Below are 26717 nucleotides of genomic sequence, written 5' to 3'. Positions count from 1 at the left end.
GGGGGGCGCCATACGGTTTTTTTTTTTTTTTGACCCCCCCCCGGGTGTCGGATGTAGCACTCCCGTTTTTTTTTTTTTCTCGGATCTCTATACGATCTACAGTAGTCACAGTTGAATACCGTTCAATTTTGATTCTCAGCGATTTTCAACGACCCACCAATATTTGGGCTCCGTTTGCGCAAAGCACGCTCGGTGACCGGGAAACGTCGAAAGCGGTGCGCTAATATAAAACAAAATCGACGCACCAGGTACAATGACTAAAATGTTGATTTCATTTTATATCATACTCCGAGGAATGTGTAATAATTTATAAAACAATTAAAGTTGATTTTTGTAAATATTTCATAGAATATCAAATATAATTTCAATTATTAGCTGAACATTTTTTTGTTTTATATTTATGAAAATCGATATATCTATATAATAAAATAAGCGTTAAAAATTTAACGATGAACCAGTTTTGACAAATTTGTGTGGCAAATTACGTAGTACTATTTGCTATCGGTCGTAGCGCATAATGGATAGATTTTTTTTCGGTTTCGTTTGGCGCAAATTACGTACACCCGATAAGGATGTCTACGTATCAAAGTGATCTCAAAACAATGACTTTATATTGTACAAACAAATGAAAAAAAAAAAAACTAATTAACGCTCAACGCGTTTAAAATAGTAATTACTTCATTCATAACATGAAACTGGTTTCAAATCTTCCGCAATATTCGTTAGACATGCGATAAAGCTTACGTTTGAAATGATCCCACGTATGGGATACCTGGGAAAAAAAAATTTGTTCTGCCATCAATATAAGTTTATTATACGACATAAATGATAGAATAAAAAATATATCGAATCCAAACAACGCGTAACAATGGGTTGCTGAAAATCAATACAACGCGCATGCGAAATCATTGTTTATTGCGCGTATCATGAACTATCGTAGGTGATAAAATGTAATATATACGTATTACACGTTCGAGTTTCGGTCGGAAGCAGCTATTTAGCCGTGCGAACCACCGAATAGAAAACTTGTTCTCGCGATGTAGGAGATAAAAAAATTAAAAAAAAAAAAAAAATCATTCATAGCGCATTTGCGTGGCCATTAACCGTGTTATTTATAGCCGGTCTCGGTGGTTTTAAGAACTGTACAGGTTCTGTGCTGGGGGAACAAGAAACATTACCGTAATGTCGATTTACTATAACGCCCCGGCGCACGGCGGAAGGACGATAGTGATTATTTATGAATTTTTGATTTTTTTCGTCGTCTCTTGCACGGGTTGCGGTAATAATTTTTTTCAAACGCTATTTACGAAACGATACGTGTAGTTAGAGCAAGATCTAGCTGTAGGTGTTACGGTTTTTTCCCCCATTTTCCCCCCTGCTCAACGTCGAATGGCAGCCACAAAAAAACGCACTGTGTACGTCGCGTCGGGGAAACGGACGAATTTGAAGATCTCGATTACACAAACCCTCACCGTCCAACCTCTGATTAAAAGATATGTATAAAAAAAACCTGTGTTTCCTACACGTACACGTGACTTTTACCACTCGAGTGCGATGTTCATACAGAATTGAGGAAAACGGCATCAGAAAATCAATACACTAACCGTGAACGAAAGACCGAAGAACGCGAATCGTATCGACACCCATCGCGGTTAACGAACCGTCTGGAATATTATTGTTTTCGTGTTATGTTCCGTACTTTTTTTTTTTTTTTTTTTTTTTTTTTTCTTGCACATGTATTACGATCGTTATGCTCATCGACTCGTTGCATTATTGGTGGTTTGCATGCGCGAGTGCGCCTTTATGATAAATAAAAATCCGTATTTTTTTTTCTCCGCTGCTGCGTGGGTTTCAGAAACGGCGAACTGTATTTGTATGTAATTATTTATCGACCTGGTGATGGTCGTCTTCTTCGTTTCTGTCGACGACGACTGTGATGTACACGTAATTCTTCATCGTTTCTTCGCCCCTCTCCCCCCTGTGACCAACGCTTTCGCGGTTGTACGGTAATATTACGTCGTGCCGCGTTCGCCGTACCAAGTGTATTACAAACTGCGTTACGATACGATAACAGTAAAAATTTTGTCGCAAACCTTTTACCGTATACCGATTAAAAAATATTTGGAAACCAGTCATTGCCGACCGAACGAATGCCGAACAACTGGAACGGGATAACCGACGTGCCGTATAATATATACACAGGTCGGCAATTTGCTTTTTAAACAGTTTTAAACAATTTTGAACATTTCATTCGAACGATCGATTTGAGATTCTCATAGTTGTCTGATAATTGTAATACTGTAATTAAAAAAAAATAATAATATTAACTTATGTATGATATATTAATATTAATAGTTACTAATTAGTAACATTAATGTACTGTATTATTAGTAATTAGCTATAGGTTTTATGGTGACATTTAAAAAAAAAAATTGTTTCGTACTGTTCGTAACTATTTCATCTCGACCGCCGTTAGCTAACTGTTAACTTCTACCAACAATAACTGACCCATATCAAGTATTAATCACGCATTACAATAATTGTAATTATTGATTAGTAATTGCATGGACCGATACGTGGAACGCTCAAAACGGCGTAGGGATCATCATAGATCATGTCCTGCGTTTTTTTACCACTTTAAGGTCTGATCATAAAAGCGCGAGAACCGATTTAAGTTTATTGTACTATTACAGTTATCGAATACATTGCACCGTTCGTATGTAATAATAATTATTTGTTGAATGCGTTAAGATCACCGCGCGTAGTCATGCGAACCGCGGTCGGACACGGGCAGCGCACGTTGTATAAACGAACGGATTTTTTTTTTTTTTGTTCGAACAGGTCATGTCCTTTGAGTGGATATGCTGAAGGATATCCACAGTCCAGGATTGGTGGCCGATCCGGAGGACGGTAGCAACGGGACTTGTTGCGCCGGCTGCGGTAGATCGATCGACGACCGTTTCTACCTGTCCGCGGTGGACATGTGCTGGCACATCGGGTGCCTGCAATGCGCCGAATGCAAGCTGCCGCTGGACACCGAGCTCACGTGCTACTCGCGACACGGTAACATCTACTGCAAACAAGACTATTACAGGTATTTTATACAACATTATTGTTTTGATTTTCCGCATTATAACACCGTGCGGGTATCGGCCGTTCAACTTGGACACCCGGGGCTTGAAGAGGACCGGTAGGGGTGGCAAGAGTGTCTGCTCGCAGCACTTAAAAAGCGTCACGTTTTAACGTTTCTCCGGAAAGTTCAACGCTAAACTTAGTTTAGTCGACATTGATTTGGATTTGAATTGAAAATCACCGATCAATATTATAAATCAATAGTACTATTTTGATAAACAATTTTTGTGGTTATTAAGAGTGACGTTCCTACCGGGGGCAATCGACCGCAGCTGATAGTCCTAATCTACCGTTAGATCCATAGCGTAATAATATATTTATATAGTGTGTTGCGTAGAGTAATCTATTGTCGCTGAAATCGTTCTGTCTGTTTTCAAATCGTTTCTAACCGAATATCTGATTATTCGTTTATTTTCGGTATTGTTTTACCACTAAAAGAGCACATATTATCACAGTCTGGTTTGGAGTACAACTTTTGAAGACAATTATTTGAATCGCCTGGCGTGTAAATTTAAATGAGTGTTTTCCGTAGAATGAAATACAATGTTCGTATAGTGAGAACTGACAACAGAAATATTTACATCGAAATGTGATCTGAATCTTGCCCCAATTCACTGATATTATTATTATTTTGTAATCCATCGTAAATTTCGTCTTCAGACGAATTTTTTGTTTTTTTTTTCTCTCTCCAATTTAGAATTAATGATGATTTTTAAAAACTTGCTCTGCCTTTTTTTCCGTATTATCTGAAACGGATACATCTATAACCATGTTTGTAGAATATTTGATGAAAATGGTTTTGCTCGATTTGCTTAAGGTTATTTTAAGATCATTGTACCGGTACCATCCGGTATGCAGTGACGTTTGTTTTCCTAAACTAGACGCGAGACTTGGCAGAACAAAAATTATAGACGAGTTAAAAACAAACTAATTTGTTCGAAACCACGTATACAGTAAGATGAACCACCACCAAGACTTTGTATACGCAAATGCGTGAAGTGCAGTCATTATATCTCGAGAATGATTTTCAGCCGTAACACGGTTTCTGAATGCAATTACGTGTAGGGAGACATTGTTCAACAGCAGCATGAACACCCTAATTTACTCGCATGATGACTGCGGGTTCCGGTTGAATTCCAAACTCGGTGCGGGGAACAAGTAACCCAGCGCTTATTTATAAAATTAAAGGAAAAAAAAGAGATAATAAACGACGGGCAGGAACGAAAATGATTCAATTTAAGACGAAAGTGTACGAAAGTTACATATTATCGTCATCAATCACCGCCATCATCGCGATCGCCGCCGCGCCACTACAAAAACAGCGTTCGCTTTTTTTGGAATCCCAACAAAACGACGTATAAATAATATATCACGTGCATTGTATACGTTTATTAAAAATAATACACGTTTTGTCCCTGGCGGAATGGTAATGAGAACATTTTTGAAACATGTACGGTACTCACAATATCGCGCTGTACACAGGACGAAGGATATATGCACAACGCGAATCTCCGTCGATCGTTTGCGGACAAACAGCTAATCCGTTCGATTTAATTTTAAGCCAATAATACGGAATCGGATTTTCCGTCAATTGTTCGAATAATTGAACGCACGTGCGCATCGCGTTTGAGTAGATGAAGTGCATTACACGAAAACCGACTGCGAGGGGAGAAACATTAATGCTGAAGCTCTGAAACGATGAGCGTTGAATAAGTCGCTTTATGGGTAATAAACTGTACACCGTATAATGTTATGATAATAAGTTTTAGCTCGTAGATCCGAAATACACATATGACGATCCTTCGGTCGGCACTACGCTGTCTCCCGTGCATTTCGTTTTAAATTTTACCCGAGTCTTGTGCAGATCATATCTCGAAATCGTTCTCTCTTCCGTAGTCTCAGACTCGGTGATTTTTATTGCCGCATTAAAAATAGTCGTAAGCAAACGCGAGCGCCTTCTACGCATATTCTACTGTGGACTGTTAACCAACGGTTTCGACGAATTTCCCATTGTTATGCGCGGACGAGAATACACGGGAAGAACATAAACACACGTACCCTCTCTCTAGTTGTAAATTAATTGATGTGCGCGTTACAATACAACATTTCGAGTTGGGACCGTCAACGTTTGAGGTCGACTTCGTCTGCCGACTGTCGGTCTCGTTCCGCCCCTATAACAATCGACTTGCTTCAACACAGTGTTGTATGTACACGTATAAATGTGTATGTGTGCGCGCGCGCTATATAACGAGGCCGACTCGAGGGTTGTTTATCCGTGAACCGCACGCTGTTTTGGGCAGACACAAAACATCTGCACGGACGATAATATTGCGGGTGCGGTGGCGGATCGGGTCTCTCTGTGACGCGTACTACTACTACACGTAACATGCTCGTAATCCCTGTCCAGAATATACAGGGTTGGTGCACGCGCTATGACTTCCTCCTCCTCGTCCACATCCTGATGCTCCCGGACCAGGGCACCTGGGGAGAGACGTTATGCGCGCACGTGCGCGTCTCTTGTCATGTCACGCGCATTGTTTCCGCAACGATCCGTACACGTATAATAGGTAGTACCGGGACCGTATTCGTATTTTAATATTATTTTATATCAAACCGTTTATTGTTACCGAACGTAAAATATAATATAATACGTTGTACCGCAGACGTTTTGCCCGGATCGTCCACCACCAGGCGCCCTCGGCAATTATATCGTCATCGTACTCGATCCGCACGTGTCTCCTGATCAAAATCCTATCAGATCGCCGGTCACACATTAATCTGCAGACTCGCGCCACCGCCCGTTTTTCAACTTTAATCAGCTCCGTTGTACGCGAAGCCGTTCCCGCACGTGTCCTGGTCGCGGTTCAACGAGTGCGCTGTTGGAACGTTTTCGGTTCACCTGCGCGCACGATAACACACCGCGCGCGATCATGTATTTTCACCTGTAGCAGCTCGAACATCATCTCGTTGCAAGATATTAACCAGCGTGTGTGCTGTTTAAACCTTCGAATGTACGGCCGCTACGCGGGTCTTTCATCAGTCTCAGGCTTAAAACGGGAGTTCCCTGGTTTCTTGTACGAACGAAAGTTTCATTAAACACCTCCAACTATACCTAAAGTCGCTGCACTTGCCGAAAATCTCCGTAAACGATTTCATAATGAACTTTTATCATACTGCTACTTATGCATTGCCTTCTCCCTGGTCGGTTATGTTCAACGTTGTCTGAAACGTAATACTCTACTGGCCAAGATATGTGCTCCAATTCTAATTAAATAATAATATTGATTCAAAACGAAAAAAACCAACAGGACATATTCTGAGATGCGGTTAGCGAACTGCTTCCTCCGCGAACTATACAAATTAACTCTCATCTTGTTGCCGATCGACACACACACACAAACAATCGTGCGCATCAGCCGTTATTTTTACGTTTATCTTTATTTAATTATATTTTACACATACAATTAACTTTTTGTCTTACATAACAGATTGTAAACCACTCATTTTCCTATTTTTATATAAAATAAAAAGAAGATCGCGGTCGTAACACGAAACTCTATAGGGATAGGTAATTTACAGACGAATCGCATTCGAGCTAAAGCGGGTAAAACTGCAACAGTGGCATGTCCAGCACGAATTTTACAGTCTGTTGAGACTTACACATGGAAGATTTGGGCTTCTTACATGGGAGTGAACTTTAGGGTTTTCCATCCATAATCCTCGACCGTAGGGGTAGAAGACGATCCCCAGGTGTAAAATTTTAGAGGGTGTAATTTTTGTAATTATTAACGACTAATTTGATATTTTTAACCTTGTTAAATACTGATATTAGGTTAAAACTCAATCAGTACGATTGTATATTAATAATTAGAAAAAAAATTCTCGATAAGATTATTATTGATTATCGGTCCACGATAGGGCGTAGTTTTAACATTTTCCCCGGGCGTAAAAATTCATAGTTCCACCTCTCGAAATGTGCACAATGCGTATTACACCGCCCTGTGTTGTTGTTCTGTCCGGCAGATTGTTTTCAATAAAACGTTGCGCCCGGTGCCAAGGCGGTATCGGCGCGTGCGACCTGGTGATGCGGGCCAAGGACCTGGTGTACCACGTCGAGTGTTTCGCGTGTTACGCTTGCGGCGCGGTGCTGTGCAAGGGCGACTACTACGGCGTGCGGGACGGCGCGGTCTTCTGCCGGCCGGACTACGAGCGGCTCAAGCACCGGGACGCGTGCGACCTGGAACCGATGTGCAGCCCTCCCAGGACCGCCGGCCATCACTGGCCGTCCGCGCACAAGGGCAGGCCCCGGAAGAAAAGGAACGCGCAGCTGCCGTCGCCCATGACCGTGGCCGAATGCAACGGGCTCGCCGAGCTCAACGTGCTGAGGATACCGCAGTCGGCGTTAGGCAAGTGTACACACGTTTGTTGTTTGTCGCGCGCGCTCACCCCGTACCCCGTTCGCCGGTTTTTTTTTTTTTTTGGGGGGGGGGAGGTCGAAACGAACAAGTGACTCGGTGATGGGAGAGGTGAAACGGAGCTTTTCGCAAGGATCTCGATTTCAGTTTCGAAATTACTACCGGAAAAAAAAATCAAACGAAATACACTTATCTATTAGAGCAGATTTTCGTGTGGTGCGAAAACAGTCGCCGTTGCGACAGCAGTTGTCCCGCGCTCGCGTATCCGATTCCGTTTTCTTTCGGTCAAGCGAACAAGAGCAATTCGCTCGAGCCGATGAAATGTGTGCACATATGTATGATTGTTTTTGTTTTCGGGACGGGACAAAGTTAATGTTATGTTCGCCGACTTTCATCGCAGAGACGTTTCATACGATCGTAGTGGCTACACCTCAAGTCGCGGGATCGTCGAATCCGCACGTAATCGGGGCGGTTGGATGTTTTTCGTCGTCCGAGACGGTTACCCGGTCTGAATAGGTTTTACTGCTTCGAAGACGACCGAAAGACTGACGGGTCCTGGTATTTTCTATGCAGACAGGCTTGGGTGATTCAAGTGTTAGCGGAGGCGTAATGTTCTGTGACGGACCACGCAAAAGCGAGTTTTTTCTTCTTCTTTGTTTCGCTATAAACCCCGAAGCACCGAAAAATGCTATCGCCGACCAGTCGACAACCAATGAGGAATATATACGTAATTAAATATTAGTATATTTTGTTTATTTATCTGTATGATGTATATATGTCTAAAATAAAAATAAATTAAATAAAAAATAATAAAAAATGATGATGTACAAAATATGTATATAGCTTCTATAACGACAACAATGCAAAGCTCACCATAAGATTTTTTAGATTTTATTTTAAACACTATATAGTTACATCGCCCGAAATACGCTCATTTGCACACGCACGTAACCATTACGGTATGTTAAAAAATATTTAAACTATATTACATTTTTAGGCAAAACGGATTAAATATAATATCGTATTTGTCACTTTTGCTAAAAACGCATGATCGTATACTATATGATTTTGTCTTTTTCTTGGTGGTAAAAATTTGCACGCAAAACTTATTCTTTTAAATTAAAATATTATAAGAGTTGGTATGCACAGTTATTTTCTGATCCCGGATTGAAAGATCAAAGTATAAGCGTTTTTAATACACCTGTTATAGAACAAATCTAACCAGAAATGATTAAATTAAAAAACATAAACTCATAAACGTTACGAACATCGATGATCCGAAACGAGTCGAATTATTACTAACCATCGTGACAAATATTTAATTTAAATATTACTCTAATTGAATGGATTCTACTTTGGTGGGCATAATATAAAAAGGCGAAGCAGTAGTATATTAAGCGATAAACAATTTGAACAGAGGTCCCATTAGTATACAATATTATCTATACCGACTCTCATGCCAAAACACGTTTTTAGAAAATTTATCGAATATATCTCGTTTGCTAAAAGTTATCTTCGTCTGGCCAGCAAATGTAATAGGTACATTCAAAATTGTATTCCTCGATTTATTAATCCAATTAGTATTCTTTTATTTGTGTTGTTTAAAATTCACGTATACTAATTCATGTTTTTTTATATAAATTATCCATAAATTAAGTCCATATTCTCATGGTTTACACTTACGCGTTAAATTTATTTCACAACAGTTAATTTGGAAAAAAAAAACTACAAATCAAATCAGTTAAACGTCTAAATGCGTGTGCAATTACGTAAAATATTATTGTATGGTTCAACAAAGAGCTGACATTTTGTATTCGTAATTTCTGTGTCTCATTTACATTTTAATATTAAGTATGAAATGTTAACAATATTTACTTACTTTCGTAACACTTCTAACGAACGCCAAGTCCATACGTATATGAATTGAATCAACGTGCGTATACATGTGTGTGCCGTCTGTATGTTTATTATTGTAGACATCAAAGTATTATATAGTTACAAGGTCTAAATCAACAACAATAAGTCTTTCATTTCGAAAAAACCGTCAAAATTATAGCCTTATATAAATAATGGTGAATTGAAATGTACTATTATCAATTTTAACTCTTATTTCCGTGACGACCTCGACCAAAATAAAAATAAAAAATAGTTTTCCCTGCTCAAACATACTATTATTGCGCTTAAAGCTTATAAAAAATATCTGAGTAATTTAATCGTATCGATAGAGCAATGATAATGCAACCGAACGCTCCAGAAAATGAGTTCTAAATGATTTTATCCTGCTGGTATTAATACTATACTAGACTAATTATAAATGCATAAAAACTAACCTGTTGCATTTCGTATTTACACGTAATATTCCGATCGTTTGCGTTAAAATACCGATAAGCAAACATTCGAATCGTAACGGTCGAGGTTGGATACAGACCAAAACGACGACGGCGACGGTACAACGGGTGCTCGTTCGATTCAATTGAAAATCGAACATAACGTATCGGGAAGTAGCGACTAGTGTCCATAACCGAAGAAACGGCGATCGTAAATAAAAAATAATAATAGAAAAAAAAAAAACCAAACAATCCGGACGGTAATTTGTTAGTGGCTAATCGGAAATCAACGCGAAACGACGGTCGGAGTTCGTAGAACGCGCCGAGGTGATAAAAAATGCCGGAGAGGGTAAAATATTTTGATTTTTTTATCTGCGTCGCCGTACGAGTACGTTACGACACGCGTTCGGGAGTAGATTTACCGTCGCGTCCGGCGGCAAAGACGTCACTTGGCCTCGTTCGCCGGAACCGGTACGACCAGGGTCGCGACTCAAGGTATAGACGAGCGAGCTAGGCACCTGCCTAGAACGGCACTTTGGTAGGGGAAGCATTTTCAAAATCGACTCGTAAATCTTTTTTATTTCTATTGGTGTTTTACAAGAAAAATATTTAAACCGATTCATTCGTGAAAACCTATATAATAAAATAATAAGTTACATAATCACTTTACATTACGGCCCATGCTGGGCGTTTTCAATTATTCTAAAAATATTAAAAAAAATATAAATTGTGTAATCACTTCCGCGATTTCCGACAGTAGTGATGGATTTTAAGCAATGATTATAGAAATCATTTTTAAGTCTTTTTACATACAATTTTATACGTAAAATAAAAAATTGAAAATTTTTTTATGAAGATGTATAGGTGGAGAGGCTAAGTTAAAATAAGAGCTACATTTTTTTTTTTTTTTTTTTTAGAGCCGACAACATTTGTTTTTGCCTAGTGCACTATTTTTGTTTGGGCCGGCCCTGGGTACGACGGTCGGTCGCACGACAGACGAACAGGGCTAGCCAATAGCTTTAGCGTTGCAACCGGATAATCGAATAAATCGAAAAATCGATGGCATTTCCCGCGCGTTACGGTTACGCACCGCTCCCCCCGCGAGTACTCATGTTCCGACCACGAGCTCGTCCGCAGCGGTTATCGTTACCACGCGCGGTCGACAATATTCGACGGTCGATTCGCAGTTTCGCCGTGACCCCGTACGCAAACCGCTGACACACAAGGCCGTCCCTAGGGGAGGGCGAGCGGAACCCTCGCCCCGGGCCCCGCGTTCTTACCACAGTTGGACAGGCCTTGCTTTCATAGATCATAGATACAATAAAAAAAAAGTTAAATTGATGAGCAAAAAAAAAAATGTACATATCATTTTTTTTTTCATATAAAATTTTTTATTGTATAATAAATTGATTTACTTATTCATATTGTTGTAAGTGCAAAGTACTATAGTTGATAAGACTATTTGGCGCACATTTGAGTTCCACTATGCAACTGACGCGCGATAGTGACATTTTCCACATTTAAGGCCCCGCAATTTTACTCTGTCCCGAGACCCGCAAATCATCAGGACGGCCTTGCTGGCACAGGCACAACTAGGGGGCGCAATAGGGTTTTTAACACTCCTGAGTTCAAATGTAGTACTCCTGTGTTTTTTTTCAGATCCATACGATCTGTAGTGATTACGGTTAAATACCATTGCAATTTTATTTTTAGCGATTTTAGCACACCCCCAATATTTGAGCTCTAGTTGCGCCCGTTAAACGGCGTTTTCGAACACGGCGCGAAACGTTCATGCCCTACGCGGACACGTATTGTTCACGACGCGCAAGTATAGCCCGTCCTGTCGACGGTTTATTTATTTTTTTTTTTGTCGTAATTTACAATCGACGCGCGATGTACTAATGCGCGTACTTAACATTATTATTACAGTGGTCTGGTGAGAGGATACCACCGTGACGGTATGCGCGCACCGAAGGGGTGTGGGGTGGTGCGGACGCAGCGCGTAGTATGTCGTTTATTATACACCGGCGCGAGCGGGGAGAGAGTGAGAGAGAGACCGTGTTTTTTGTTTTTAATTTTTTTTTTTCCGTTTAATTATTTATTTATTTTATTTTTTTATTTTTATCTCCGTATACCCGTTGGGCTTAAGATAGAAACCGTGTCGTCCCCGAGACGATTTATATTCACGCGCTTACACACACGCGCACCGGTTTTATTTTTTTATTTTTTTTATCGGTCTCCGCGTAGGAGCAGCGAAAACTCCTCCTGGGAAGGCGATGACAATATTATAATATACGGTTTTACACGGAGTGCGTGTTGTCGCACCTCTAATTGGACGCTGCCCGAGGCCACCCAGAGGACGATCGTCGACGTCCCGAGCACCCGGTAGCTATACCCCGCGTGCGCCTTCCGCGCTCACACGCGCACACGTACACAGATATTGGGTCTTATCGGCACGTAATAATAATATTTCATCCCCTGTCGCTATCCATTCCCGTGCATACGTGCGTGCGTGCGTGCGCGTACTTTTCATCTTTGGGAAACCGTTTGGTGCCAACGAAAAACCAACCCTTTCGGCGGTACCCAATTAAAATTTAATACAAGCACAACCCAAATAAAGCAGCCCTCCGCTACCGCACGAGAATGTTTATTATACAGGCACATGTGTACATGATATTGATGTAAAAAAGAAAATACAAACGACAATCCGTGTTCATATGCATATATGCGTAATGTGGTTGTGGTATACGGGGACTTTATCGTCGAATCGAGGCGAATGTCCACGAAAATAATTCCAAAATCTTGGTACATAATACTAACAATAGTTTATAATCGATCAATCTCAGCGTATGCACATGTATTATACCTGTATACGTATTCCGGTGCCCGTACGAGAGTGTTCAGTGCCGTGTATTTTTCCACGGAGCGTCGATTTGACTTTTTTTTTTTTCCATAACTTTTGTACGTGTTAAAGAAATCGTATGTTTCGAACACTTGTAAATAATAACAAACGTGTAACTATAATTTAAATAATGTGCATTTGAAAAAATCAGAAAATTTAACAGTATCGGAATGGACTGAGGGGTTTCTTAACATAGATTTGATCATTTTGTTACCTCAACGATCGCTCTTTCGATATTTTTTTACACCCCTGCACTGAGTGTATATGTTGCCATCGTGAACTGATTTCCAGTTTTTTCTATCTAAATAAATAGTATACGATGTTTATTTCGTGTTTATGACTCGAGCAACTCTTAAAACCAATTATTAGGCGCACAGCTTTTTTAGCTCGTTCATTAAACACTTTAATACCGCGGTGTATTTATGCGTTCACGTGTATAATTATAGTATTGAGTTGGAAACCCATTTATTTGTCTGTACACGCATCGAATTTAAAATGAAATAAATAAGTGTTATAATAAAACAGACATATTTACCTAAATATTTACTTATTAAACAGCCGACGTGTACCTACTATTATTTCAATTATAAAATATATCTGTACCCGGTCATGACAAGACAATAAATTTATCAAATCCAGCGAGTGTGTAAAATGGCTTGCAGATTGTACGTAAAGTATCAATCGGACACCTTTTCGAGTTTTTCTTGTATACAAAGGGTTTTTCAAATATCCTACTTGTCGTCATTACATAGTGTGCGAGTAGTGCGATAAAGCATACTTAAAAATACGTACCGCCTACAATTACTCGACACGAGTTTTACTCCATGTACTTTTTATCAAAACCTTTGTACAGTTTTTCCACCGAATAGATCCAATTCGGTTGTGCAAACTTGCATATATTTACATATTGTAATATGTATGTATGCATACACTTTAGCCGAGTCCGACAACAATAGAGACGATATAAATTATACACGAACGAAAGTATACGGTTGTGTAGAGCTGTCAACGAGCGAGTTGACATAAAAACACCACCTCCAAACGATTTCCATTCGTCGTCGTCGACGGATATAACGAGATGTCATTGAAAAATAAAGAAAAATACCATTTCTAAGTATTTCCATTGCCCCGACCCCTTTCCCGTCGTCATCGCTCCCTTTATTCTTTTCTTTCGTTCTCTCGTTTTTCTCCCTTTCGCTCTCTCTTTCTCTCCGTGTTTTTACACCGTATTTCCCGACCCGAATGCTTGTTGTCAATAGTTGTGCCCATTAACCCCGGGTGTTTGTGCCGAACAAATGTTTTCTTTCCCAAGCACACTTCTTATGCATTGTTTATTTTGGATTATTTCGCCGATGATGTGGGGCACCTGTCCGTCATTCGTCACAAAAGTGTACGCACAACACACGTTTAACTATACATACGAGTATAAAAAATTTGTATACATATATATATATATATATATATATTTATAAAAAGAGAACAAATGCGATAAGAGAGAGAGAGAGAGAGAGAGAGAGAGAAATGGTGTAACATGAAAAGTGCGACGAAAAGAACGACGAGGTGAGTGGAGAGAAAAAGTATACGTTCTGCAAACAATGGACGCCCCCGTGCCATCCAGATGTCGATACTTGTGGAGAAAGGGGAATGTTGGTTCCTGCAAGTCCTGCGACCATGTGCAGTGGTTAAATGACGTTTCCTGCTCCTATCGCACTAGTCCACCTAATAAGGAATAAATTACTGACCTAAGGTTTTTATTATTTTTTTTTTTTTTTTAAGCGGATGAACACATGCCTATACTTATATTATACGTGCTGTAATCGCCAAACATATATATTTATTTTAACGGTAGATTTTCAATCCCAATTCACAAGCATATCTCTTGGTTAAGCAATGGGGATTATCATTCCACACATTAAACATTACGATTATTACCATAATTAAGTCCAAACTTAATTAGCGCGTCGTTGAAATAATTTCGGAGTAAAAAGGTACATTTCACAGAACAACAGTAGAGTATTTTGTTTTTTACGTGAAATAAACATTATTTTTTATTATATTTATATATGCAGCATTATGTTAACGTGTCACAGAGAGTTAATTTTTATTCGATTTTTACCGGATCGCATATCACATATGATAGAGACTAAAACAGTATACTAATGTTATAGTGTAACCTTTTTCTTATTATCATCTTTTAAAGATAAAACTATACGTGTCCATTTGTACTCAACAATTATTGATAAAAAATATGACAATAATTATTGTTTCGAGACAATTGGAGATAATTACACAGAGGGTATTGTTGAAGGATTCGCAAAAAAGGTTTTTTATTTTTTCCCCAAGCAACTTTGGACATCGGACGTTGACTATACGTACGGAACGAGAAACGAATACGCGTACAACATAAAATACGAAAAATATGTCCAATTACCCGTTGTTTTCTGCAATCGCGACGACGGATGCGACCGATCGTAATGCAATAACGGAATTGGGATCGAACATTTTTCACCGCTATTCAAAGCTGCACGTTTACAACACGATCTGTTGTCCAACACCTAACCCGGACATTTTTTTTAGGAGCGCGTCGCGGTTTTGTTTTCGAACGTGCTTAACGATATGACGATTTCGTTTCATTTTTTTTTTTGCAGAAGTCATGCAGGCCACGGACCTGTCTTCGTCGATGGAATCGCTCACCTACGAGACGTCCAGCTTGTCGTCGCCCACCAACTCTTCGTCGACCGTTGGCACCATCGGAGGAGGAGCCATGTCGCAGCAGCAACAGCAGCAGCAGACGCGCACCAAGCGCATGCGCACGTCGTTCAAACACCATCAGCTGCGCACGATGAAGTCGTACTTCAACATCAACCAGAACCCGGACGCCAAGGACCTGAAACAGCTGGCGCAGAAGACCGGCCTGTCCAAACGAGTGTTGCAGGTAAGCGGACCGGGTCGTTTCCGTTCCCGATTCGGTCGGGGGCTGCTGCTGTGTTGGACCCGTTCCCGATCCGATCCGACAATCCGAACCGTCAGAAGAAAAACAAATAAATTCTCGTTTTAAAACCGACGTATCCGACTATAGTCAACACGTCGGAAACGGACGAAACGGATAAATATAGCCACTACCAATAATATACACGGTTTTGTTTTTCTTCCGGTTAGTAGTCCGGTTGTCGGATCGCCAATACGAACCGGGTGCAGAGGAACGACGATCGGTTTCCCGTCCGCGCGCTCTTTGACCTTTGTTTTTGGCGTTTCGAAAAATAAATAAATAAATGAAAACATCTTTGACGCGACGAAACGATTTTTTTCTTACCCTCAGTACACGTAAAATCGATATGTCCGTACGCGTGTTACGTGTCACCGGCTCGATTCCAAGTAGTGCAGTCGATGATGCATTTAAATTTAATCAATAAGATATGAGACTTTAACTTTTATACATTTATTTTAATATTAAAAGTGTTTAACAAATTTTAACATAGAGTGACGTCAAGTTGCTTGCAGTTCCGTGACTAGAACTCATCTGAATTGTGGTCATTTCGATCCTTCTTTTATATTGCTTGATTGACGTCATTGAATTTGTTATTCTGTGATTTTCAAGAAATGTAGATCTTGCACCTGCTGTTTGTGTGTCGTTGTCCTTGTAATACCCACATTTGTAATTCATAGTATTCCAGATTTAATTCATACATTCTTATTACATAGTTTTTTTTTTTTTTTTTGTTACATAGACCAGTATATAATTATAATAAAAGGATATAATATTACACTGTCTTTACAGTGTCTTTTAGTTTTGTTTTAAATTTAAATATATCGATTATTACATGATCATACATATCCCGTATTAAAATATATCAATTATTGAAAAGATATTTATTATATATTATATAATATATGATAGCCCATAACACGCGATACCGTTGCGCAATCGACGGTTCGCGCACACGCTTGACCGATTCTGATCTTCGTTGGTCCGATTTTTTTCCCCGGTACTTTGAAATCGAACCGAATATCGTAAGACGTCAATCGTTCGACCGTACGATTAACCGAACGTGGTGAACTTCAGTCGCCATCTTTCAATCGTATGCGTCACGTAAAAACTCCCAATCGAAATTGATTTTTAGACCGTCACCATTTCAGTTTTCGTAACATTACGGGTTTTTTAATAAACAGCGCAGGGCCAATGCGCGCGTATTGTACTTACGCGTATACGATCTGTTTGGAATGGATCGCTCGATTCTCGGCGCGGGATTTCAGTATACTGGGTAAACTCGTCCTTATCTAAGCCTCCTCTAACCGACCCTTCCCTACCGAACCGCGTCCACGAGACGTCTTTTAAACGGTTACCCGGCGGATCACGTCGTTACGCGGCCTATACTGAACGTGTACCCGATGTATGTATACAGGTTTGGTTCCAAAACGCGAGAGCGAAATGGAGAAGGAACATTATGAGACAGGAGAACAGCCAAGTGGTGACCAGTTCAATGGTGAACCAGAACCAGAGTACGCCGTCCGATCCCGATCTGATCAGAGGGCACACGCAGGGCTCGCAGGGCCTAAGCTTCGTCGATCTGTTTTGAGTCACATCATCCGCGGCGGCCGTCCAGTCGTCCCCGCCAAACCGAATCCGACTTATTGTTTCTCCGTTGTCGCGTCCGATCCAACCCAACGAAACGGATGCGTACGACGACGCGTATTGTACATAATGTATATTATCACTAATTATGTCCGTAATTCAATCCTATCGCATGACCGAACCTATCCTTCCGCCCTTCCTGCCCTTCCTTACCGAAGTCAAACCTTTTTGCAAGCCATCCTGTTCGTCCCGAAGGCCAGTGTGTTAAGAATAACGTACGCATTATACGGACCTACAAATGTATGTATAATATATTGTCATTATAATATTATCGTGTAGTGCTGTTCTCGTGTACATGTATAGAGTGCGAGCGTTTTGCGCATTGTAGGGAATAATATAATCATAAATCAATTCGTATGGTTTTCTTCATGCCAAATAATGATTTTTGTGCGCATTACGATATGTTTATATAATATTTATACATAGTGACCGTCTGTGTACGATAGTTACAATATATTTAAGCGTATGAAAAATAAAAATAAATTGTTCCTTAATCTCGACGAAAACTAAACATATATATATATATGTATATATATATATACAGGCAACGCACAGCTATTATCATTGATTTGTAATCCGTACCACACACGTTTTGTAACAATAATACGTAATAATTAAGTTTATAAATGTATACAATGTAAAGCATGCATGTTATTCGAGCATCCTATTTCGCGTGCGATGTACATTTAAATACAATGTGTATCCAAAGGTCGATAAACACTCGCAACTATAATTTTTATACGTTTTCTTTTGCGATTGAATATATGTAATAAATAGTGTGATCGTCTAATTAGTGTACAACTCATACAACATAATATAAATTATTATTATAATATACATCACACGGTATAGACTGGCCGACAAAACGTAAATGAGTGTGAATGAGTGTATGTGTGTGTGTGTGTGTGTGTGTGTGTACAATAACGATACAGTTATTTGTACACAAAATAGGGTATAAACCCTTCCCACCCATAAATATAAAGATCCCCTATAAGCCCTGTTTTTTTATTCCGACCAGACAATAATCGTTATTTTATAACTATTTACACTTTTAAATCGAAAAAAAGACGCAATACAGATTACTACGATTACGCCCAAAATCGTTAACTACGATAGTAACATATCCATGATCGTTTGGTTCAAATTCATTTAAGTCATTTCGGACGCAACTATAACGTCATAGATTAGTAAAAAATGGATGGCTTAGAAATGACATATGGTATACCGTGAAAAAACTGGTCAAGTTGTTGGAGCATGACATTACGAGGACAGACGATTAAACAGCGAAAAGTGTCATAAAAATTAATATAGAGTAAATAAAGAGAGAGTGGAAGACCGAAAAAGGGATGATTAGATGGGGACGACACGAGGGTAGTAACTACTGATATGTGTGAACAAGAGATATGGCATAAAGTCGATTAGTCGATTGGAGTGTTGAAAGAGAAGTCAAGAGTCAATAGAAAGTAGTTAATGCCAAATTTGACATTAAATTATTAATTCTATCTGAAATGTATATTTTGAAGTTTTTTGACCAACACTTTAAATCTTGATTATGAATAGAATATTTTATCACGGTCTTAAATACAATTACAAAACCATCCGTAATAATACGCACATGTGTACACTTGCAAATGCGCCTAACAAATACATTTAGAAAAGTGAAGAATAATAATTAATATTGCAACAGTATGAGTATATTTTTATGATTTCAATTAAAACACATTTTACTTTTAACCGTAAACTTATCAGTACCTAGTCAAACCATTACTACCGCTTCCATTTTATAACAATCCAAGATCTTATCGTAATTAATCTACAAGAACTGTAGCTACTTGTGCGTTTATAATCGTCTGGTTTTGGAAAATATTTCTATTAATTTTTGGTATTGGCCAAGCGTAGCAAAGCTATTAAAAAAATAATTGAATATTCGTGCGTAATCACGTTTGGTCGTCGGATGAAAAAAAAACGGGTTAAAAAAGTTTCAACGCTAAGGTGCGCGTGCCGCGCGCGATGAGGGAGAAAATATTAAAACGAATGTCATCATTATGTAATTGTTACGTTTTTTATTGTTTCGGGCCAGTCTCTGCTATATGTAACACCATTCGGTTATTCCAACGCGATTGATCTTATTTACGTTCTAGTCAATTTATTATTAAGAATTATTATATTATTAAATTAATATATAAATACTCGTATGTATACATTATGTACACCGATTAAAACGCTAATTTTTAGTGAATGTTTTAGTGTTTAAGAGTTATCTGCGGATCGCGAATTCGTCGTTACAATATTATAGTGTAATAATTTACACCTGCGAGGATTTCAATAACTATTATACATATTTATAAAACAATATGCGCATACATACATTATAATAACGTCGATGAAAAATTATAGTTTTTTTTTTCCGCTCAAAACCTATGCAGAGAAAATAATGATAACAATAAGCACACATCGTGTTTTTTTTACTAACATACCTGCTATCAAAACGTTGAGTATATCCTCATCGTGTGCGCACGACAGTCTACGGTATTATAGTTTTAAAAAAATAAGGCGTGAGAACCGTTGCGTACTCGTATATAGCTGCACTACGCACAAACAACGGCCACTGTTCCACAGCTGCCTGTGCTCGTTCGTGCTAATTTCGCACTCGTTTTGCACCGGATCGACGTCAGTATCGGTAGAATTTAATCGGTTACGAAATCAAGGTAAGTGATTTAACTTAAAACCGATCGGTCACTAAAAATTGAACACATTGTCGGGAACACGCTTCGAGTACGCTGATTGGTGTATGTACACGTAGAATCGTATAACAACGTTGAAATACTTTTTGGTTTTCGAGCAGTGGCGAGCAATGCTGTGGAAAGTGCCTCGAAACAGATTGTAGGGAAGGATACATTTTATAATGAAATATACTTTTCACATCGACAATACCGCCATAACGTGCCATCGTCTTCTGCTGTCCCTCGTCCGCCAAATTCGACCACCGGTGGTGAGGGATTAAATGGCCATCGATCCGTCGTACAACTCACTAAACGGAAACCGTTGTGCACAATGACGCGCAAATGGTCTACGAAATCTTTTCCGCTCGTCATTGGTGCAAGCTCCGATCGAAAATAAAACGGAATCCGAGTAGACTTTCCACGCGGAACCTCTATGATCAGGGTCGTATTTAGGAATTTGGTACCAGGAGGCAACAATAAAAAACGCTTCATTATACCAAATACAAATTTCTGCGGTTGAAAAAGATCTTTCTGAAGAACAATTCGTTGCTGGTGTGCACAAAAACATTCTAAGTGCAATGTCAACACAAGGATAGATTGTTTGTAAATCTTTGGATCTATCGACAGTACACGACCGTTACCGAGTATGTGTGTGTCGTAACGCCGTGATTGGCGATATATGTTTTTTTTTTGAGGTACACTTTTTATTTTGTAAAGAAGTTTCACTTCAACAATATTAGTTCATTAATATTGAAAATATAAAAAATTAGCCGCCCTCTCATATTCAGCCGTCCGGAACATCAGCGCCTGTAGATCCCCCCTAAATGCGGCCCAGACTATGATACAGGATGTTACTATGATTTCGATTGTACAGGTTATCGCAATAGGTTTCGACATGTAATAGCGATTCTGGGGAAACGAATCGCAGTCGTTTTAACACTTAACATGGCTAAGTCGAGTTCCGGTTGAATTCCGGCGGGGTTGCTCGTCCGTGTGTCGACAACTTTCTCTCTTTTTGGAAACAAACGGCGAAAAAAACCCTAAACCCCTAGACACCCCCAAGCTCTGTCGCGTCACTGCCATACCGCACGTCGGCGGAATGTTCCCACACGTGTTGAAATTGATTACGTATTATATTTGTACTCGTCGTGTGACATTATTCCCCGTTCGGGTTGTTGGGCCTCGAGTGCCGCGCCGTGCCTAAGCATTCGTCTGGCGCGGGACGTGATACTTTCCGTGTGAACGCCTTTACTCGATCGAACGTTATCAACGCGTTCGGACGAATATAAATTATGCGTTGCACAATGACATTATGACGCGTTATCTGCACGCGCTTATCTCGAGACATTCGTTGGTTTTTTTTGTTAATCATAATACACATTATTGTACTACACAATGACGACGACGACGATGATGACGATAAAGTAATCCCGCGCTACACGACCCCCGCGCAAGTATATTTAACAAACCGTGCTCGAGCGTGCGCGTGCACGTTATAACTTAATATAAAAACGTAAATGAAAACACAACAACGAATATCTTAAGGTTTTCATCGCGATTACGGATACACCTTGCAAAATATCGGCGACGCTTACGTACCTACTCGGTAATAAACAGTAAACCACGTCCCGTTTCGTTCGTATTAGGAATATTTTTACTACAAGTACACTTTTACGATCGATTCAACACAACCGAATTATAAGCCCGACGTTATAGTGGACTACTTGATGCATTATATCAATAATTTTTAAATTATTGCCTCTGAAGACGGTGTTTGGACGTGGCTGAAATGCGTATGGTGTACGTGCTACGTAAAATATTGTTCCGTCAGGTCCGATGGAAATCAAATTAAAACCTATGAAGAGGATATGAGGAGGGAGGGGATAGATTCCTCTTGAGCTTTTTTTATTTGTTCATTTATAAAAGGTACAATAGGTATAAGTATTTCATAATATGAAATTAAAATAAAATAAATAAATAAATAATTTTTACCAAGAAAATCGAATAGAAGTGATACGTGAATCGGAATTCGGCATTTGAACGCTCGTTATTTTTTTAACATACTTCGTTGGTGAACGCATTTACAACGTAGTTCTTAACAGATCTGTAGGCCTTTCTAAATTTTCAAGATTGTTCTATTGAATACTACTATTGCGTCACAGTATCTTTAGCATTCATTGATTTTTATGTAACACAACTGACTGAACGATTTATTAATCATAAAACAATATCTGAAGATTAGGCATTATTTTGAGAATAAAATAATATTACATATCACACTTTTATTTATTTGGAATTTAATTGTACTTTTAAACAAGAATCACTATTGCGAAGAAAAAAAAACATTAGGAATTTAAAACGCTATTTGAATGTTTTTCATCTATAATTAATCTACATGCTATAGCATAGCATAGCATTGCTGAATTGAATATGTGGCGATGTTAAATACTTACGGACAACATAACTTTCCTCCAGGATTATACTATTTAAATACTTGTTATAAAGAATTTTTTATCCCAATCTTCACATGGTTCTCAAAATATTTTGCACATTTCCAGTGTCTACTACAATTCCGGAACATAATTTTCCTCTTTAAAAAGGATTAAGTCGTATCTCAGGAATATTACCTATGGCAGAAGCATGGGCGGATTCAAGGAGGGGGACACTAAGGGCAAATGCCATCCCCGTTAGAAAAAAATAATATTAAAATAAAGTATATTTAGAAGAACTAATATTATAGATACTAGAAATAAATGTTGACAGTTATAGTACAATATTGTCACATTATTTTTGTGGAGGTTTAAGGTCTCAAGATAACTTTACTTACGCCGATGATCAACTATATTTCTTCTATAAAGTTCCCCGGCCGTAAATAGATGCTGGATCTGTTCTTGGACAGAAGTAAATATTTTATAGTTCTTTAACGTTTAGCTTTATGGGATCACACTATAATTATAGATGTGTAAATGCCGTTATTATCATGTCATCGAAACATTCAAGTTTCATCAAATAAGGTCATCGATGAGTGGTGTCTAAAAACGAGGAGATTAGATTTTGTCCCACAGCGAATGTAAAATAAAAATACATGAAATGAACTTTACGTATTACATTTTATTAGTCGCTATTATTTGTTTGGAAAAATGAGTTTATTCAACGTGTGTATGTCATGATAATATTAACCGCCACATTGGTGATTGATGAACGTAAGGGCCCTCCTCTTCAGCATAATGAAATATTGTCCAGTACGTACTACCGGGCATGCATAACGTTTACGATATAGATGAAAACCAATATCATGTGCCGAACGCAGGACGACAAAGAAACGCACAGCTTATCAATCAATTGATAACTATACGGACAGTACGTGAAACACAACGGGCACACGTGAAAAAGACCAGAAATAAAATGTCCGTACCGAACCGTATAAGGAAAGACATCGGTGCCCCCAATCGCCCTGGCACATTTTATCAGGTACACCGAACCGCAGCGAGAAATCAAAAAATAAATAAATAAATAAATAAATAAAAATATAAGGCGTTTTCCTAGTAAATAATCGGACTCGGGACAAAACGTTATTTCGCGAATACACCGCGGAAGCCAATCATCGTTGCTCGGAACGGATCGCGATCTCCGGGGCACTCGGGAACACCGAAATCGTGTCGCGATTTCCGAACGTGTGTTAGGTTAGGTAACAATCGTATTGCACGCGGTCGTAGCGCGCTCCGGAAATCGCACGGCCGAACGGACTACGGGCCACGGCGCGTGCGGCGATCCCGTGGGAATCGTCCCGTCGCGGCGAGCCCGTTGTACACGTTCGCGGCGCTAAAGACAATACGAACGTTTTCACCGGATCAAATTTATCACATCGATCGCGCGCGGACGAGACTCGCGAGCGTGCGCGTCGTACGCGTCAAGAACGTCAGGCGCGTTTTGCTCGTCGGGCGTTCCGCGGGCCGGTCGTTGTGCTTGTCAACGTTAATCAATTACGGCGGCATAAGCTCGCCCCCGTCGCGGGTTACCTAGTCCGCGAGACGTCGACGAGCGCGCGCGACTGCGGGAAAAATTGAATAACGAACGTACTACGGTGGTGCGCGCGCGGCTGTCAAACGCGAAACGAGATAATTCCTATAATTTTCGTCGGCCCCGTGCGCAACGCGCGCGGTCGTCGGATCCGACCGGTCGATCTTTTATTCGAATCGACACCCGTCTTCGGCCGTTCTATCCTTCTAACCTGCCACGTATATTATTATCGTCGTCGTACCCTACGCCGGTCCCGGACGACGACGACGACGACGACGACGTGCGATTGCGGTTGTTATTTTCATTGTGTAAAATGACTTGACAACATTGCGGGTGCGCGCGGTGTATTGTTGTACGGCTGGGCGCACCGTGAATAAATAATACACTATTACACGCGTATATACACCGCGCGCGCGCGCGCGCGCGCGCGAGCTCGCACGTTTGCGTGCCTTTCGGAGGCCCGTCGTCATTAGGCCGCTATTATTATCAATTTTTTTTTTTTTTTACGGCGCGTAACCTATAATAATATTGTTATCTCGACGAACGCGATCGGTCGTGTTGTTGCCCGGGAGCCGCGTTCTCCTTTCGGCGCGGGTCCAGTGTGAATTACAGGGCGCCGTCGCCGACGTCAGTTTTTCGAAAATCATAATTATCGCGTACCGTAAGGAGGGGACGTGTTTTGATTCTTCTCTCTCTCTCTCTCTCTCTCTCTCTCTCTTTTTTCTTTCATTTACATGTTCAGTTTTTTATGTACATATATATATTTCCCGTCCCGAATCTTTCACGTCAATCGGTTTCTACCTCTCTCCTATCACACCCACCTCCCCTACCACAAAAGGGTGTGTTAATTCGGTAGTTACGTCGATAATAAGACTCGTGTCATTCCGCTACCGCTGACGCCACTGTCGCCCCTCCCTCCCCGTATACCGCATGTTCACCTGTAAATATGTATATTATTATTGTACCGAACGTGCGAGCGTCTATTAATAATACGAATTGTCGTCGCACCCTGTCGTCCTTCGAAATGATTTCTTTAATTTTTTTTTCGTCCATTGAAATTACGAACAAATGTAACGACGAGCCACGAATCGTCCTCGCACGCCCGTCGAAAGCCGTCAAGCTCGGCCGAGACCTTTATAAAAAATTATCAATTTTACCGGCACTGAAAATTTACTACCTTAATTATTGGTGTACTGCAATATATTACTTTGACGGAGTCATATATAAACAATATGATTTTTTTTTATTGTTCAAATTAGATATCCTGCAGTTATATTTATTAAAATAATCTAACCTGTGCCTATTGTTAGCTCACTAATGTCAATAATTACTCACCATTGTAATCCATCCGATGAAATCTGCAGTTTTCGTATTTTAAAATTTTACAAAAGTATCATTGAATTTGATGTACTTATACACATGACATTTCATGACTAAAATGTTTTACAAAATACGATTAAAAAATATGTTTTATATATTTGAAAAAACTTACTTTGTTGGCTATAACTATGATGACTCCTATCCTGGCTATAACTCTTAGATACATTTATTTTTATTAGTAATACTTCCTTTTCCGGATTATCCATGCCTTCTGTAGCTTACTGACGTTTCAGATCCATGGGCGGGCTCCACCTTCGAATGTATGACAGTATTATGTTCATTATGTTGCCGATGTGAACTGAAAATACTCATACTAATTTCTTTAATTGTTTCCAATCTGTATTATTAGTTTATACTAGTAATTCGCGATGAAACCCAGTAGCGCAAATATTCTATTTTTTTTTCAACAAACCAAAAGCCTAAATTAATTTTGCGCTAACGTATTCTAGTAGTGGGATAAAAATTGCAAAAATAAATATTGCACTCGTTACACTATAAGTTTCATTTTAAAATTATTAATCATTAAATTCAGTTGAAATTTAGTTTTATCGTAACAAATTACTGTGAAGGTTGATAATTATTTAAGATATACTGTACACTATTTACAGTATAAACTTATATCAAATGGTAATTGACTTGATAGTGAATGCACATTATAACTAGACTTAGGGACTTACAGCTCTAAAAAATACACAAATATGCTTCAAAAATCATTAAAATATGCATAATAATATGCATTTATGTGCATAAAAAAAAAAATGACCACATAGTGCACAAAATAAAACGTGTCCATCGGATGTAAATGTATCTTTAAACTCCGAAACAAAACATTATAGTAGGCTACTCGTAGACTGTTGTACTTTCGGCATTACACAATGCTACAACATATATAAAATATACGCGTACAACGTTTTACGTATGATTCGACGTTGTGTGGTTGCGAGACAAAAACGACGGATAATAATCGACTGAACTGAACACTAAACAAATAATCTATTATTCTATGTCGACTATTATCTTTATCGACATCTGGTCGATATCCAGTGGGTTATACGGTCGATACGGGTTATAGCATTATTTATACTTGCACAAAAATTATAACGAGATATGAAAGGTAGTTTGCAGACAGCATATTACTGGAAATATTAAGTTCTCTTAGTACATTTTTTTTTCGATCGGTTAAAA

The 26717-nt window shown here is 39.3% G+C and overlaps 1 protein-coding gene across 2 annotated transcripts in view; it reads left to right on the top strand.

The window, feature by feature from the left end:
- The window catches only part of LOC112686226 (LIM/homeobox protein Lhx2-like), a 25444-nt gene extending 7764 nt beyond the window's left edge, over nt 1-17680 (top strand). For both annotated transcript variants that reach the window (XM_025558427.1, XM_025558426.1), the window contains exons 2-5: nt 2842-3094; nt 7156-7538; nt 15425-15711; nt 17180-17680. In XM_025558427.1, the coding sequence (XP_025414212.1) occupies nt 2862-3094; nt 7156-7538; nt 15425-15711; nt 17180-17353 (1077 nt within the window). In that variant the 5' untranslated portion in view covers nt 2842-2861 and the 3' untranslated portion in view covers nt 17354-17680. The remainder of the gene's footprint in view (nt 1-2841; nt 3095-7155; nt 7539-15424; nt 15712-17179) is intronic.
- The last annotated feature ends 9037 nt before the right edge of the window (nt 17681-26717 follow it).

Source organism: Sipha flava, unplaced genomic scaffold (genome assembly GCF_003268045.1).
Source record: "Sipha flava isolate LNK unplaced genomic scaffold, YSA_version1 301_pilon_pilon, whole genome shotgun sequence".
NCBI classification, from domain to species: domain Eukaryota; kingdom Metazoa; phylum Arthropoda; class Insecta; order Hemiptera; family Aphididae; genus Sipha; species Sipha flava.
This window is presented reverse-complemented; position numbering and strand designations above follow the sequence as displayed.